The 13,821-nt window shown below is 43.5% G+C and overlaps 5 protein-coding genes across 5 annotated transcripts; 3 read left to right on the top strand and 2 right to left on the bottom strand.

Moving 5' to 3' along the window:
- Window positions 1-66: 66 nt before the first annotated feature.
- On the top strand, window positions 67-2,174 carry LOC108605589 (D-2-hydroxyglutarate dehydrogenase, mitochondrial). Its single transcript, XM_017995359.1, has 5 exons — window positions 67-88; window positions 166-330; window positions 600-741; window positions 800-1,493; window positions 1,552-2,174. The coding sequence occupies exons 2-5, from the start codon at window positions 193-195 to the stop codon at window positions 2,123-2,125; spliced, it is 1,548 nt and encodes a 515-aa protein (XP_017850848.1). The 5' UTR covers window positions 67-88; window positions 166-192; the 3' UTR covers window positions 2,126-2,174.
- A 502-nt stretch (window positions 2,175-2,676) lies between these two features.
- On the top strand, window positions 2,677-5,084 carry LOC108606400 (6-phosphogluconate dehydrogenase, decarboxylating). Its single transcript, XM_017996483.1, has 3 exons — window positions 2,677-2,780; window positions 2,847-3,070; window positions 3,695-5,084. The coding sequence occupies exons 1-3, from the start codon at window positions 2,773-2,775 to the stop codon at window positions 4,906-4,908; spliced, it is 1,446 nt and encodes a 481-aa protein (XP_017851972.1). The 5' UTR covers window positions 2,677-2,772; the 3' UTR covers window positions 4,909-5,084.
- Window positions 5,085-5,157: 73 nt separating this feature from the next.
- On the bottom strand, window positions 5,158-6,548 carry LOC108606401 (protein bcn92). Its single transcript, XM_017996484.1, has 3 exons — window positions 5,846-6,548; window positions 5,648-5,768; window positions 5,158-5,468 (listed from the first exon to the last, which is right to left on the bottom strand). Exons 1-3 carry the CDS (start codon window positions 5,923-5,925, stop codon window positions 5,391-5,393), a joined length of 279 nt encoding a protein of 92 aa, XP_017851973.1. The 5' UTR covers window positions 5,926-6,548; the 3' UTR covers window positions 5,158-5,390.
- A 736-nt stretch (window positions 6,549-7,284) lies between these two features.
- LOC108607188 (type II inositol 1,4,5-trisphosphate 5-phosphatase) lies at window positions 7,285-11,089 on the bottom strand. The gene is made up of 9 exons (XM_017997847.1): window positions 10,483-11,089; window positions 10,105-10,291; window positions 9,762-10,041; window positions 9,516-9,704; window positions 9,115-9,453; window positions 8,194-9,058; window positions 7,954-8,140; window positions 7,662-7,886; window positions 7,285-7,583 (listed from the first exon to the last, which is right to left on the bottom strand). The coding sequence occupies exons 1-9, from the start codon at window positions 10,606-10,608 to the stop codon at window positions 7,411-7,413; spliced, it is 2,571 nt and encodes an 856-aa protein (XP_017853336.1). The 5' UTR covers window positions 10,609-11,089; the 3' UTR covers window positions 7,285-7,410.
- Window positions 11,090-11,294: 205 nt separating this feature from the next.
- Window positions 11,295-13,691, top strand: LOC108605633 (translation initiation factor eIF-2B subunit epsilon). Its single transcript, XM_017995416.1, has 5 exons — window positions 11,295-11,438; window positions 11,512-11,636; window positions 11,694-12,748; window positions 12,804-13,037; window positions 13,101-13,691. Exons 1-5 carry the CDS (start codon window positions 11,346-11,348, stop codon window positions 13,586-13,588), a joined length of 1,995 nt encoding a protein of 664 aa, XP_017850905.1. The 5' UTR covers window positions 11,295-11,345; the 3' UTR covers window positions 13,589-13,691.
- The last annotated feature ends 130 nt before the right edge of the window (window positions 13,692-13,821 follow it).

Here is a 13,821-nt window from a genome sequence, read left to right as displayed (position 1 = left end):
AAATAAAGCTCGTGGAATAGCAGCTGATGGAATAATTTGTTAATACTTATCAGTATTGTTGCTGCTGTGCGTCGAGCAGCACTTTAGGGTAGCTACTAATGCTGTTAATTGAATTGCAACTATTTATAAATAATGCATAATTCATATTACTTCCTCTAATTGCAGCAGGCAATCACAATAATTGTAGCCGCAATGCGTTTCCAAGGCCTTTTACAATTGCGCAGATGTGCGGCCGCCTCCTGCGCCAGCAGACACCTCAACACAATCGTAACCGCAGCAGCGACGCGCAGGCTGGCGAGCAGCGCAACTGCGCTGCCCGACTTCACACAGGTAAGCGCGTTCGTATGTGTGTGTGTGTGTGTGTGCGCGAGAGAGCGCACGCTATAGCGGCAGCAGGATGAGTTAGGGAGAAAGTGTAACATTATGTTGAGTCCGCGTTGTGTGTGGTGAGTTAGAGCTGTCAGTCCGGCCCAATCGCTGTTGACTTTGTGCCTTAGCGCTTTGCAAATGGTGGTGGTGGTTGCATTAACTTTTGTTTTTGGCATGCCCTGAACCAATTGCAAGAGCTTAAGCGTTGCTATTGCTTCTCACTCTTTTAGAAAAGCGACCATGTGCAGCGTGGTAACTATGCAACGCTCAATGATAAGGATGTGGCGCACTTTGAGCAGCTGCTGGGTCAGAATCATGTGCTCACCGAGGATCTAGATGGCTATAACATTTGCTTTCTCAAACGCATACGCGGTTAGTAGCGTGTCTACAGTCTTTTCTTCATTGATTTAATGCAGAATTTTTAATCCAGGCAACAGCAAGCTAGTGCTCAAGCCAGGCAGCACGGCGGAGGTGGCGGCCATATTGCGCCACTGCAACGAGCGTAAGCTGGCGGTGGTGCCGCAGGGTGGCAACACTGGCCTGGTGGGCGGTTCGGTGCCCATTTGCGATGAGATTGTGCTGTCGCTGCAGCGTCTTAACAAAGTTCTGTCCGTGGATGAAGTCACGGGCATTGCTGTGGTGGAAGCCGGCTGCATTTTGGAGAATTTTGATCATCGCGCCAAGGAGGCGGGCTTAACGGTGCCGCTTGACTTGGGCGCCAAGGCAAGCTGTCATATTGGTGGCAATGTTTCCACAAATGCGGGCGGCGTGCGCGTAGTGCGCTATGGCAATCTGCATGGCTCTGTGCTGGGCGTAGAGGCAGTTCTAGCTAATGGTCAGGTTTTGGATCTTATGTCGGACTTTAAGAAGGACAACACAGGCTATCACATGAAGCATTTGTTCATTGGCTCTGAGGGCACGCTGGGTGTGGTGACAAAGCTCTCTATGCTCTGTCCACATGCCTCCAAATCCGTGAATGTGGCCTTCATTGGTCTCAATTCCTTTGCAGATGTGCTCAAAACATTTGTCAACGCCAAACGCAATCTCGGCGAGATTCTGAGCTCCTGTGAAATGATCGACGAGCGTGCATTCCAAACAGCCATGGGCCAGTACAAATTTCTCAAGTGAGTAATTAAAGATTCATTGAGTAGGCAAACTTACATGTATGCTTGTTATTTATAGTGCGCCCATTGCCGGTTATCCTTTCTACATGCTCATCGAGACCTCAGGCAGCAATGGCGACCATGATCAGGAGAAGATTAATCAGTTTATAGGCGATGGCATGGAGCGCGGTGAAATCCTGGATGGCACTGTCACTGGTGATCCCGGCAAGGTGCAGGAAATTTGGAAAATACGCGAAATGGTGCCGCTTGCTCTCATTGAGAAGAGTTTCTGCTTCAAGTACGACATCTCCTTGCCGTTGCGTGACTTTTACAGCATTGTGGATGTCATGCGCGAACGTTGCGGTCCTTTGGCCACAGTTGTGTGTGGCTACGGTCATCTGGGCGACTCCAATTTGCATTTGAATGTGTCCTGTGAAAAGTTTAATGATGAGATCTATAAGCGCGTGGAACCATTTGTCTATGAGTACACCTCGAAGCTAAAGGGCAGCATTAGTGCCGAGCATGGCATTGGTTTTCTTAAAAAGGACTATCTGCATTACTCCAAGAATCCGGTGGCCATTAATTGGATGCGCGACATGAAGAAAATGTTTGATCCCAACGGCATTCTCAATCCCTACAAAGTGCTTAATTAAGCATTAATACGTGTTACTTTTTTTTTTTTGTTTCTGTAAATAAATCATGTCTCTTAAAATAAAAGTTGTAGTTTTAATGTGCTATCGCTTATCGATATCGAAATGCAGAAGCGTGATCAACACGACCCTAGACTAGAGGGCGGCTCAAGGTGGTGTGATGAAGCTTTCGAGTTTTGTTTTGCTTGCGCTGCTTATTTTGTTTCGCATTTGTTTGGCTCGTTCGCTGAAAAAAGCTTTTTTGCTAGAAATGGACGTGCTATGAAAACAAAAGCTTATTAGCAGTGCACCTCACTTATAAATAAAATATAAGATCAATAATTATATCATTGATCATTAAATTGTATTTAATATAAAATATTTATTTGAGTACTTACCTGAAAGAGTGCTTGAATTTATGAAAGCCTAAGAGTTAATTTTTAATAATTGTCTTTGATAATCGTGCTCGTGACACGACAAAAAGCTTGACACGGAGCACGCACACACCTCCAATGCGCACAGCTTTTCCATATTTTGGGCGTTTATCGTTTGGCAGTGCAAAATACTAAGCCGCAGTTTTAATCGGCAAATTAGCCAAAGCACAACACAATTGTTGCTTGTTTTTATACTTTTGCAAAGATTGTCAATTTGTAAATACATTTAATTAAAAGATGAGCGGGTAAGCAAATTTGACAATTGTTTTTTGGGGTTTTTGTTTAAGTGAACACTCACAATTGTTTTGCAGTAAAGCTGATATTGCGCTTATTGGCCTGGCCGTAATGGGCCAAAATTTGATCTTGAATATGGATGAGAAGGGCTTTGTGGTGTGCGCTTTCAATCGCACCGTATCGAAGGTCAAAGACTTTCTAAGCAATGAGGCTAAAGGCACCAAAGTGATTAGCGCTGAGTCATTGGAGGACATGGTCAGCAAGCTGAAAACGCCACGCAAAGTTATGTTGCTGGTCAAGGGTAAGTTTGTTGTTCTTGATTGGCCTTTGTTGTTGTGGTAGTTTTGTTTTTTTTTTTGTTATTGCAAGCTAAGTAAGCGGCGTAAGTTGATCGCGCCATGTATGCGTGTGTGTGTGTGTGTAAAAGTCAAAGCAAAGTCAAGCACACAAAAAATTGCCAAGAAAAAATGTGATTTGTGTTTTTATGACGCGTTGCTAACAACTTAAGTTCAATGCATTGCAACTTACAGCGTGAGAGCAAGAGAGAGACTGAGAGAGCAGGCATGCAAACGATAGCGTACTTGGACTTAGTGTAGATCGATACATTGCTTAAAGTATCGGCTAAAGCGCCAAATTTAAAAAGAAAGCGCTGCTTCTAAATTGTTGAAATTTTCTCATGCTTGAATTTCAAAAGCTGACATTCAGCCAAAGGTCAGACGCTGTTGGGGGCCAAGCTGCGTTGCGATAAGAACTATCACTAATGCACTTGACGCAACGACTTTTGTTTCACCTTAAGTCAAGGTCAAGTTGAAGCTTAACAAACGTGCGCTTTTCTTAGTTGGTAGTGAAAATATTGAAATTTTAGTTGAAAGTGATGAAATTTCATAGCAACTGACCTTATCTAATTAAATACTGATTATTTCAGCTGGCAGCGCGGTGGATGATTTTATAGACCAGTTAGTGCCGTTGCTATCCCGCGGAGATGTTATCATTGATGGCGGCAATTCGGAGTATCAAGACACATCGCGTCGTTGCGAGCAACTGGAGAAACTGGGTCTGCTCTATGTGGGTTCCGGCGTTAGCGGCGGAGAGGAGGGCGCGCGCCATGGCCCCTCACTAATGCCGGGCGGACATGAAGCCGCCTGGCCACTGATCAAGCCCATCTTCCAAGCCATTTGCGCCAAGGCCGACGGTGAGCCGTGCTGCGAGTGGGTTGGAGATGGTGGTGCTGGACACTTTGTCAAAATGGTGCACAATGGCATTGAGTATGGCGATATGCAGTTGATTTGTGAGGCCTACCACATTATGCAGAGCCTTGGTTTGACCGCACCACAAATGGCAGATGAGTTTGGCAAGTGGAATTCTGAAGAGCTGGACTCGTTCCTCATTGAGATTACGCGTGATATACTCAAGTATAAGGATGCCAAGGGGCATCTACTGGAGCGCATACGCGACACTGCTGGCCAGAAGGGCACTGGCAAATGGACCGCCATTGCAGCTTTGCAATACGGCGTGCCGGTGACGCTAATTGGTGAGGCGGTATTCTCGCGCTGCCTTTCAGCACTGAAGCAGGAGCGCGTGCAGGCGTCTACTTTGCTTAAGGGACCCAGCACCAAAGTGAGCGTAGCGGATTTGCCCAAGTTCCTGGGTGACATCAAGCATGCGCTTTACTGCGCCAAAATTGTCAGCTATGCCCAGGGCTTCATGCTGATGCGTGAGGCGGCAAAGGAGAACAACTGGCGCTTGAATTATGGCGGCATTGCGCTCATGTGGCGTGGCGGTTGCATCATACGTAGCGTCTTCCTGGGCAACATTAAGGATGCATACACGCGTCAACCGAACTTGTCCAATCTGCTGCTGGATGATTTCTTCAGATGCGCCATACACTGTGGCCAGACGTCGTGGCGTGAGGTAGTGGCAAACGCCTTCCGTTGGGGCATACCGGTGCCTGCTTTATCCACGGCATTGAGCTTTTATGATGGTTACCGCACTGCCAAACTGCCAGCGAATTTGTTGCAAGCACAACGTGATTACTTTGGCGCGCACACATATGAACTGCTGGGCGAGGAGGGCAAGTTCCACCACACCAACTGGACAGGCACGGGCGGCAATGTCTCTGCCAGTACGTACCAGGCATAAGCAAGCTCCCCTATCTGTCACACACATACACACGCACTCATGTACACATACATATACAATCATTCCATGAAAAGGAGCTAAGAGTACACTCGTGTAAGTGTATACACACTCATTATAGTTATTTCTAATTTTTTGTTTGTTTATTTTTTGGGTACTTTACTCTAACGTAGCAGTACTTAACTAATTGATAATTTCATTTTAAACATTATTATATATTATTAAACTGGTGTTTTTTTTTTTAGCTACAAATATGAACATTATTATTTCTTTTGGCGCTCTGCAATTAATTATTAAATAACTAGATATATATGACGTAAAAAACGATAACAGTAGCAGTATTAAGCAGAATTCAACAAATTAGGCGAGTCTTTTGACTCTTTAAAGGCCGCTCATGTGCTCTGACTATTGTCTCCAGTTGTGTTCTTTCATATACATGTGATGCAGCTGGCTTCTCTAATCGTCCTTTTCAAGCTGGTCCGTTTTCAGTCATCCGATGGTCGCAGCGTTTTCTTTTGTTCAATAACTAGCTTCTCTGATGTGTACAGGTGTCCAATAATCACCTATGAATAAATTGAAATATTAGTACAAGCCGTTTGTTGTTAGAGCTGTTGATGCGATAACACTTTCCATTGCGCACGCGGTTCACTTGTTTACGTGTTTGTATGTATGAACATGCATATGTATGTATGCATGTGTGTGCGTGCGTGCATCTACAGCTGATAATTATTATTCGTTTTACCTGTCGACGAATTAATTCCAGGTTATTCTTTCCGCTGGCCACTTGTCTATCAATCTCCTTGAAATCGTTAATCGTCTGATTGGCACGAAATGTGTCCCGTATTTTGCGAACTGCATACATTCTGTAAATTAAGAAAATTGTTCCAATTAGCCACTACACATTGACATTATGGATAGTGTTATTTCACAAGACATTCACCTGAAATTGTAGGCGGGTAGCTTCTCCGCTTCACGAAGTAAATTTCTATATAATGTTATGGTCTGGCGACGAGTTGACATCTTAATTTTTCCAACGGAGCGGGTAGTAAGGCAAATGTGCAAATTAATTATAATTTTTATTGATAAAAGCCCTGTTGATAATTTTGACTGCTAGAATTTAGTTATGTTTGTATTTGTGATTTGAATCGGCGTGTGGATGACAGTGTGCTTCTTGTTAGCTTAACAGCTGCTTTCTTCCACACGGTTGCCAATTTTATTTATTATCGATATTTAATAATACCGCGGAAAGAAAATCGAGGTTTGGATTTTAATTTAAGCTTAAAAATCAAACTAAAGTCGAATAAATAATAAATTAAATCATGCTTTTGCGCAAAATGTGCAGTTCGCTTTGATGTAATTCGGTGAGCATGGCGCTTTTAGCTTTGGCTTCTCTACAACGTAGCTTCGTATAGTGATTAATTGTTTGATCTGATCCGATTCGACGCTCTTAGACTCGATCACCTACATTTGCTTCATAAGCACGGGTTTGTGCATGGCGAGGCGAAATAGAAACTACGACACCTTTTACCTGTACTAATTCAGTAGCGTGGTGGACATGGACTTATCAGTTTCGCGAAAGGCCACCGACTCCATTTTATCGAGAGTGTTGAATGTGACAATTCAAAAGTTTTTAGTGTAATTGAATATTTAGTAGTAGAATATTGTAGATGTTAAAGTTGTTTTATATTGGTCAAGTTCGATTGCTAAGCGAACGATAAATCATCGCCTACTTAAAGACGTCACTAGAGATCCAGACCATTGATATATTATTATTTATTAATGTTGGCGCCGAAAATTCTACGGTAACGTGCAAGCAATCAAAGTACTACGCCCTCCCTAACTGGCTACGCCCAAAAAGTCTACAAATATGAGTAGAAGCAACAAATTAAGCTTCTTTGCTTAACATTTATTTCTTTTTTTTTTTTTGGCCTCTTGTCTACCAAAAACAACTTGAACTTATGGTTGAGCTTTGAGGTGCGCTCAATTTAAAATGCTTATGGGATTAAATAAATTGCTTTTAGATATTGGCTGGTAGATAAACTGCCAATTTTCTTTTCGTTAAATTTTCATTGAATTGTGTACTTAACTACTAAATAAACGTTAAACAACAAAATGCATAAGTTGTTAAATATCTTAAGTTGAAGCCGTATATCTCTTCTAAGAATGGAATACAGACCAACAATCCCAATGGGGATATGTTTGTGTGTGTGATGTAAGCAATTTACATATAATGCATATCTGCATAAACAATTAACAAGTAAAACAGAATCGCGATATGTAAGTAAATGCTAAGACATAGATTAACTATCCGTAAGCATATCAACAAACTAATAAAATATTACATTCAAATTACATTTAAAAAATAAATAAATAACTACTTAACAACCATACTATGTATATATGTAGATACACATTATTGTTTGTAGGTATGTACGTATGCATATGGTACAAGTGGAATTGCAATGTTCTTCATTTCCTTCCTTCATCCTGCCCCGTAGCTTCCCTTTATGTCTGTACGCTTGCGCCACTCGGTCTACGATTGTCACTGCCGCCGCTGGAATACTTGTCTGTGACCTCGACATCGATAAAGTAACGCATAAACTCAGTGCAGCGTGTCTGATAATCTAATCGCACACTGAACTTGACGTTACGCAGCAGAATACGCCCGAACAGAGCAGCTACACACGATAGGGAGAGAGAGGGAAATAGTGTGTGAGAGAGAGAGAGATAGAATAAATCTTAGGTCTACTACATACCGACGTGATGCAGCTCGTAGAACTGTCGCTCAATGCCCTCGCGCAGGAACATGCACAAATGCATAAACACATTACGCCTGGGCGGACTGAGCATGTCTATATAGACCTGGGCGGCATTCTTGCTGTGACAGTGCAACAGATTCTCCACAAATGGTTCCAGCAGCGCCTCCTCCGGCAGCTCTAGCAGCAGCATTAATGCCTCCGATGCTGTTTGTGGTGTGCCAGCTGCAAATGCAAAACATGCAAAAGTAAGTATTACGCTATACGCAGCTTGTTGCATTGTTGAACTTACGAAATTCGCTTTCGGACCAGGTATCCAGCCAATCTCGCACTGCGTTGAAGTGGCAACTAAGCGGCTCCTTTGGATCGCGTGCCTGAAAGATGCCATCCATATGGCGATCCTGTTTATGCAGATAGTCGATAAGCAAAAAGAATTCACGTGGCATGGTTACACGGTATGTGGGTGATTGATCATTCATCTAAAATACAAAAATGTAGTCAATAAATAAATATTACAAATAAATGAGCTTACCAAATTCTTGAGCTCTTCCTGATTGTACTCGGCCATGGGACGATCAGTGCGGCACATTGTCTCCATGGTGAGTCCAAAGCAACTAGGCTGATACTCGCCCGTGACGGTTATAAAGATATCGCGCCCGGACTCTACATCCAGTATGAGTATATCAAAGTCGCATCTGCTTCTGGTAGTTGCTATCTTATGCAGCAAGCCTGAAATGCAGTTGGCATCGGCGAGCATTTTGATGCGTATGCGACGTGCCGAGTCAATCATGAGGCTATCGAAGCGTGGATCAACATGCAGCCACCTTTCGCATATGTCATTCACGGGCGGATCCTTGACCTTAAACGCAAAGTTCACCTGTTGCAGGCAATTGTTGTATACATTGAAGTCATATATGGCTGGCTCATTGAATTTAACCAGGCCAAAGTCAATAACAGTTGTCTCAGCTGTAATCTGCGGCTGATTGTCGTTCTCCCGCTTGTCCACCGCCTTGAGCACCTCCTCCTGCACGCGCTTGAACTTGAGCTCGTCGCGTGTCTTTGCCGACACCTTGAATATGGCATAGACAGGCTTATGATCGCTATGGCGTATATCCATGACGCTGTTGTAGGCCAACTGCTCAATGCGCACGCCCTTCCACAATATGCGATCACAATAGGCAGGCGCACGCTGCTTGTCACTGCTGTCATATTCGTCGGTGCCCACATCGTACTTGTAGGTTGGCTCAAACCTGATCTCCCCCTCCGTATAACCAGAGAAACACTTGTCCATACTCATCTCCTGACGCAGCTGATCATTCTGCAGACGCATCTCCAATGAGGCGCGACCATAGGGCTCATTAATGCGATAGTTGAGATCGCCCAGCCAAAAGATGTGACTGCAAGTTCGAATTGAATAAATATTTGTGTGTGCAAATAAATAAATGATACTCACTCATGATCTTTGATGGTGCGTCCATCATCAAAATGCATGTTATTGGCAATTGCTTTATAGTCCTCATTACGCTCATCCACCAGCTTCATATGCGCTGCCAAATGCGAGTTGATAAAGCAAAAGTTTGCCTCACTGCCTAACTGCAAACTAACGCCCACGCCACCCTTGTTGCCCATGGTGTTGAAAAAGACGCCGCGGGGTACCGTATTGGCGCGACACCGCAATATATGCGGGTGCAGAGACTTGCGCACAAATACGGTTAACATGATGCCATCGAGACGGGCGGTCTGCAGCGCTTCATACTGCACGCCATCGTGAACGCTGTCCAGCATAGTGCGTCTGGCCAAGAGAAGAACATTATATTGAATGATGATGTTGAGCAACTGTTGGATTAAACTCACATCCACATTGAGACATATTCCTGCGTCTGGGCTCCTTTGAATAGTGCATTAGCTGTTGTGTCCACCTCCTGCAGTCCAATGGCATAAATGTCTGGCACCACTTGACTGCGTGCTAGCCAACGTTCCAGCGCACGTGCACCTCCCTGTTGGCAGGGCTTGTTGTTAACATTCCAGGTGGCGCAGTAAATGCTGCAAGTGTTCAATTGTTATAATCAGTTATTAGCAAAAACTAAATGCCATATTTACATAATATCCTTGTAGACTATATATTGGCTTTCGCGCTTCTTGAGCTCCTGCTTCACTTCGCCAATCTCACGGTAATCGTCAAGCCATTTGAAGTTCAGTATCGTCTCTGGTATCAGTTCACCTTCCCACATGGAGGTCTTGCAGGAGACAACATTTGCATAGAAATCCTCAAAGTCTGCGGCATCCGGGTCTGTTTTCATCGGATGATAAAAATACTTGCTGGGTGTGTCGCCGTCCGTTGATAAATCAAACTGCAGTGCTGATATCGAGCCCTTGGCATCTGTAGATCTTATCAAAAATTATACAAATGCTATCGGCATTATAGTATGCATGTGTTACTTGCCTTTTTTTATTTGGAAACTTTTATTAATGGAAAATACTTTGTTTATCTTTAGCTCATTGCTGGTGGTGAGCGGAGTGCGCAGAAAGCTGAACGAAACGATGGCGTAGGTGCCACCTGACGCTGATGATACCAAGGCTAACAGACCTTCGACATGCTCCTGCTTGTTGATTTGATACGCCTCAAATATCTGCAATTGTGTAAAATGAGAGGGTCAACAATGTATGTGCTACGTGCCCAGCTTGAGTTTGCTGCTTCATTTGATACGATGCTATCTACATATATGTATTTATATACCTATATATACAGTATTTATGTACGCATGTGGCTTCAAAGAATTGTGATTCAACATGGTGTTAAGCTTAAAATTACAACACTTACTATGTGCACTGTCTCATCCGCCTTGAAGCGCTGCTGCACAATTTCCATTGTTGTTTTCCTGGGTGCTGTCGCCGCCGCTGTGGACGAACCAGCCCCATTGGGCAAATTGATGGCTCCCGCTTCCATTTAAGCGCCTTCTTATTGTGATTATTATTTATATTGTTTTTGTTGCTGCTGCTGCTGCCGCTGTTCTTCAATGTGGAATGCCAATATAATACTGTTTTCGCTGCTTTATGCTCGTAATATTCGCAATGGATTTGCTATTTTTAGTTAACGCCACAGCTCGCATGACACTAAGTCTGTGACGACATCGACTAATTTTTTTTGTCTGTTGTTTATTGTAGTAATTTCTTGCGTGTGGCTAAATTTTAAAACTTTTGTTATCCAGCTTATGGCACTACTTTATTACAATCAAATGATTATTAGTTTTAAACTGTTGCTTATTTAACTGTTTAACTTGGAGAGTTGCTCATGTGGGCGGTTGATTATGATTTTTAGCACAAAAACATAGCACACACAAACACTCGCACACACACAGCTGCGCGTCATCTATGCACGTCAATTAATATGCGATGACGATTATTTTCATTTGGCTCTCGATTGTATGCGCAAATATTTTAGATACAAGCGAATAAAGAAATAACAATAATAGTCTCTTAAGCAACTTGCACAGCTCACGCAATAATTATAAATTAATTATTTCGATGCCAAGCATTCCAACAGTTCATTAAAAATTAGCAACAGCTGTAGTTTACTAGTGCGCTAAGTTGTGCTCACTAAAACTCGCGTTAACCAACACTGTCAGCTGTCTGTCTAGTTGGAACGCAGGATTTAAGTGCATACGAATTTTATTAATAAGAATAATGTCACAATTTCAAAAGGAAATTGTACAAGCTGTGCTTATAGCCGATAACAATGCATGGAACTTTAAGCCGCTGTCCGATGAAGGGCCAACGGTGAGTAGAAAAACTTATTCGCGTTAGCCACGCACGTTGTTTGAATAATGCAAATGTTTTTTTTTTGCAACAGGCGCTGCTGCCGCTAGTAAATGTAAGCATGCTGGACTATGCGTTAATAGCGCTAAACCGCAGCGGCGTCGAGGAGGTTTTTGTTTATGCCAGCACTTTCTTGCAGGATATACGTGAGCATATAAAGTGAGTAAATCAAATTTATAATTACGCCATGTACGCTGAATGTTGCATTTGCTATAGACAGGGCATAGCCACCAGTGCGAGCTGGTCCTTTGCAATGACCGTGCATGTAATTGGCGGCGAGGGTTGTCGTTGTTTTGGCGATGCCATGCGTGATCTGGATGCCAAAGCGCTGATACGCGGTAATTTTATATTATTGGGTGCGGATACAGTGACCAATGCGGATTTACGTCCTGTGCTGGAGCAGCATAAGCGCAATGCCAAATTCGACAAAGGCAATGCCGCCACGCTGGTGTTCAAAGAATGCGCCAGTAACACACCACGCACCGGTAATGAGCTCCTGATAGCGGTGAACAAGCAAAACGATCGACTGCTCTATCATCAGCGACTGCGCATGAACCATAAAGAGACGCGCTATCAGTTGCCGTTGGATGTATTTCTCAGCAACGCATGCGTTACAATGCATCACAATCTGTTGGACCCACAGATAGCCATTGGTTCACCCTCGATGCTTTCGCTGTTTAGCGACAATTTTGATTTTCAGACACGCGATGACTTTGTACGCGGTCTGCTTATTAACGAGGAGCTGCTCGACAGTCGCATCTATGTGGCCATGCTGCCGCCAGCACAATACGCCTGCAAGGTGAACAACTGGCTTGCGTACCAGCTGGCCAGTCGGGACATAATCAATCGCTGGGCGTATCCCTTGGCGCCAGACATGTGTCTCTATAAGCTGCAACAGCAGTATGCTTTCCACAAGGACAACATCTACAAAAGCCACGATGCGCTAGTTTCCAAGGTGGCGCTCCAAGAGAATGTTGTCATACAAGCTGGCAGTCAAGTGGACACAGGCACGCTTATTAACTCAAGTGTCATTGGCGCCAATTGTCACATTGGTAAAAATTGTCAGCTCACCAGCGTCTTTCTCATGGACAATGTGACCATCAAGGATAACTGCGTGCTGCAGCATTGTGTTATTGGCGCCGGCGCCATTATCAATAATCACTGCGCCATCACCGATGGCTGCGTGCTGGGCAGCAAATGCATATTGCCTGCCAAGACTAAGCTGGCCAATAAGCTGCTCTCCAGTAATCTGCGCTCGGATAACAATGCGAGTAAGTTGTACACATTCAGTTGTAGTGCTTGGTTAACAATTTATATATTGTACAGTTGAGGTGGTCAGCTATGGTCCCCAGGCCTATGTCATTAGCGATTCAGCCAGCGCCGAGGCAGATGATTCCGATTCGGAGGACGAGCTTATGTTCAAGTCTAATAAACCTACCATACCCAAAATGTGTCCACTGCAAATGCTGCTCAATGAGGACAGCGACAGCACCTACTCCAGCGATGATGAGGATGAGGATGGCTCACGCCTGGTCACACCGCTGCCCGATGACACCAACAGTAATATACTATATTTTGTTACTTATGTACATTTATTAATATTGATATTTTTTATAATTGCAGTATTCCTGTCTGAGGTTATAGATTCCCTAACACGTGGCTTTCGCGAAATGTCCAATCCAGATTTTCTTATACTCGAGATAAACTCGTCACGTTATGCCTACAATATGTCGCTAAAGGAGGTAAACTTCTATGTGGTAAAGGCTGTCTTTAGCTTGGACAGCGTGCTGGAGCCAGCCAACAATAATGTGCTGGCAGCCATCAGTGGTGTCTTCAAGCAGCTGGGACCCGTTGTCTCCAACTACATTAAGAGCGAAGATGCTATGCTGGATTGCCTTAAGGCATTGGAGGATATTTGCGAGGAGAACGAGCTGGTGCGTGACAAGATCTCCCAGGTAGTGCACTATCTCTACGACAAGGATTTTGTCAGCGAGGATGCCGTGCTTGCCTGGTACGAGCAACTGGATGTTACTGAGCATGCCACACTGCGGCAAAGTCTTGCTAAGTTGGTTGAGTGGCTCAATCAGTCTAGTGAAGAAGAGGATGACTAGGACACACTGTTATAAACTGAATAAATGAAATATATCAACAATGTATTTGTTATAATTTTTATTGCGTTACACTCAAAAATATTCCCTTTTTCTCAAAATATAGTTTGAGAGCTTAACGTACATCAAATATATAGTTTAATATAAGCACAAAAAATAGAAAAAAAAAAGTTGAATGTGTATTTTTTTGGGATATAGGGCAAATTGTTATTTTGATATATATTTTATATCAAATC

The sequence above is a fragment of the Drosophila busckii genome, chromosome X, assembly GCF_011750605.1.
Source record: "Drosophila busckii strain San Diego stock center, stock number 13000-0081.31 chromosome X, ASM1175060v1, whole genome shotgun sequence".
Classification (NCBI taxonomy): Eukaryota; Metazoa; Arthropoda; class Insecta; order Diptera; family Drosophilidae; genus Drosophila; species Drosophila busckii.
The sequence above is the reverse complement of the archived record's forward strand: the minus strand, read 5'-3'. Positions and strand labels throughout refer to the sequence as shown.

Excerpts from the sequence above, each read along its gene's own strand:
- LOC108605589 (XM_017995359.1), top strand. The coding sequence starts at position 193 with ATGCGTTTCCAAGGCCTTTTACAATTGCGCAGATGTGCGGCCGCCTCC. Across the intron at positions 331-599 it reads CGCTGCCCGACTTCACACAG|AAAAGCGACCATGTGCAGCG; the intron begins GTAAGCGCGTTC and ends TCACTCTTTTAG. Across the intron at positions 1,494-1,551 it reads GGCCAGTACAAATTTCTCAA|TGCGCCCATTGCCGGTTATC; the intron begins GTGAGTAATTAA and ends TGTTATTTATAG.
- LOC108606400 (XM_017996483.1), top strand. Across the intron at positions 3,071-3,694 it reads AGTTATGTTGCTGGTCAAGG|CTGGCAGCGCGGTGGATGAT; the intron begins GTAAGTTTGTTG and ends TGATTATTTCAG.
- LOC108606401 (XM_017996484.1), bottom strand. The coding sequence starts at position 5,925 with ATGTCAACTCGTCGCCAGACCATAACATTATATAGAAATTTACTTCGT. Across the intron at positions 5,769-5,845 it reads CTACCCGCCTACAATTTCAG|AATGTATGCAGTTCGCAAAA; the intron begins GTGAATGTCTTG and ends CTTAATTTACAG. Across the intron at positions 5,469-5,647 it reads TGGAATTAATTCGTCGACAG|GTGATTATTGGACACCTGTA; the intron begins GTAAAACGAATA and ends ATTTATTCATAG.
- LOC108607188 (XM_017997847.1), bottom strand. The coding sequence starts at position 10,608 with ATGGAAGCGGGAGCCATCAATTTGCCCAATGGGGCTGGTTCGTCCACA. Across the intron at positions 9,454-9,515 it reads GAATATGTCTCAATGTGGAT|ACGCACTATGCTGGACAGCG; the intron begins GTGAGTTTAATC and ends TCTCTTGGCCAG. Across the intron at positions 8,141-8,193 it reads AGGAAGAGCTCAAGAATTTG|ATGAATGATCAATCACCCAC; the intron begins GTAAGCTCATTT and ends TTTGTATTTTAG.
- LOC108605633 (XM_017995416.1), top strand. The coding sequence starts at position 11,346 with ATGTCACAATTTCAAAAGGAAATTGTACAAGCTGTGCTTATAGCCGAT. Across the intron at positions 11,439-11,511 it reads TGTCCGATGAAGGGCCAACG|GCGCTGCTGCCGCTAGTAAA; the intron begins GTGAGTAGAAAA and ends TTTTTGCAACAG. Across the intron at positions 13,038-13,100 it reads GCTGCCCGATGACACCAACA|TATTCCTGTCTGAGGTTATA; the intron begins GTAATATACTAT and ends TTATAATTGCAG.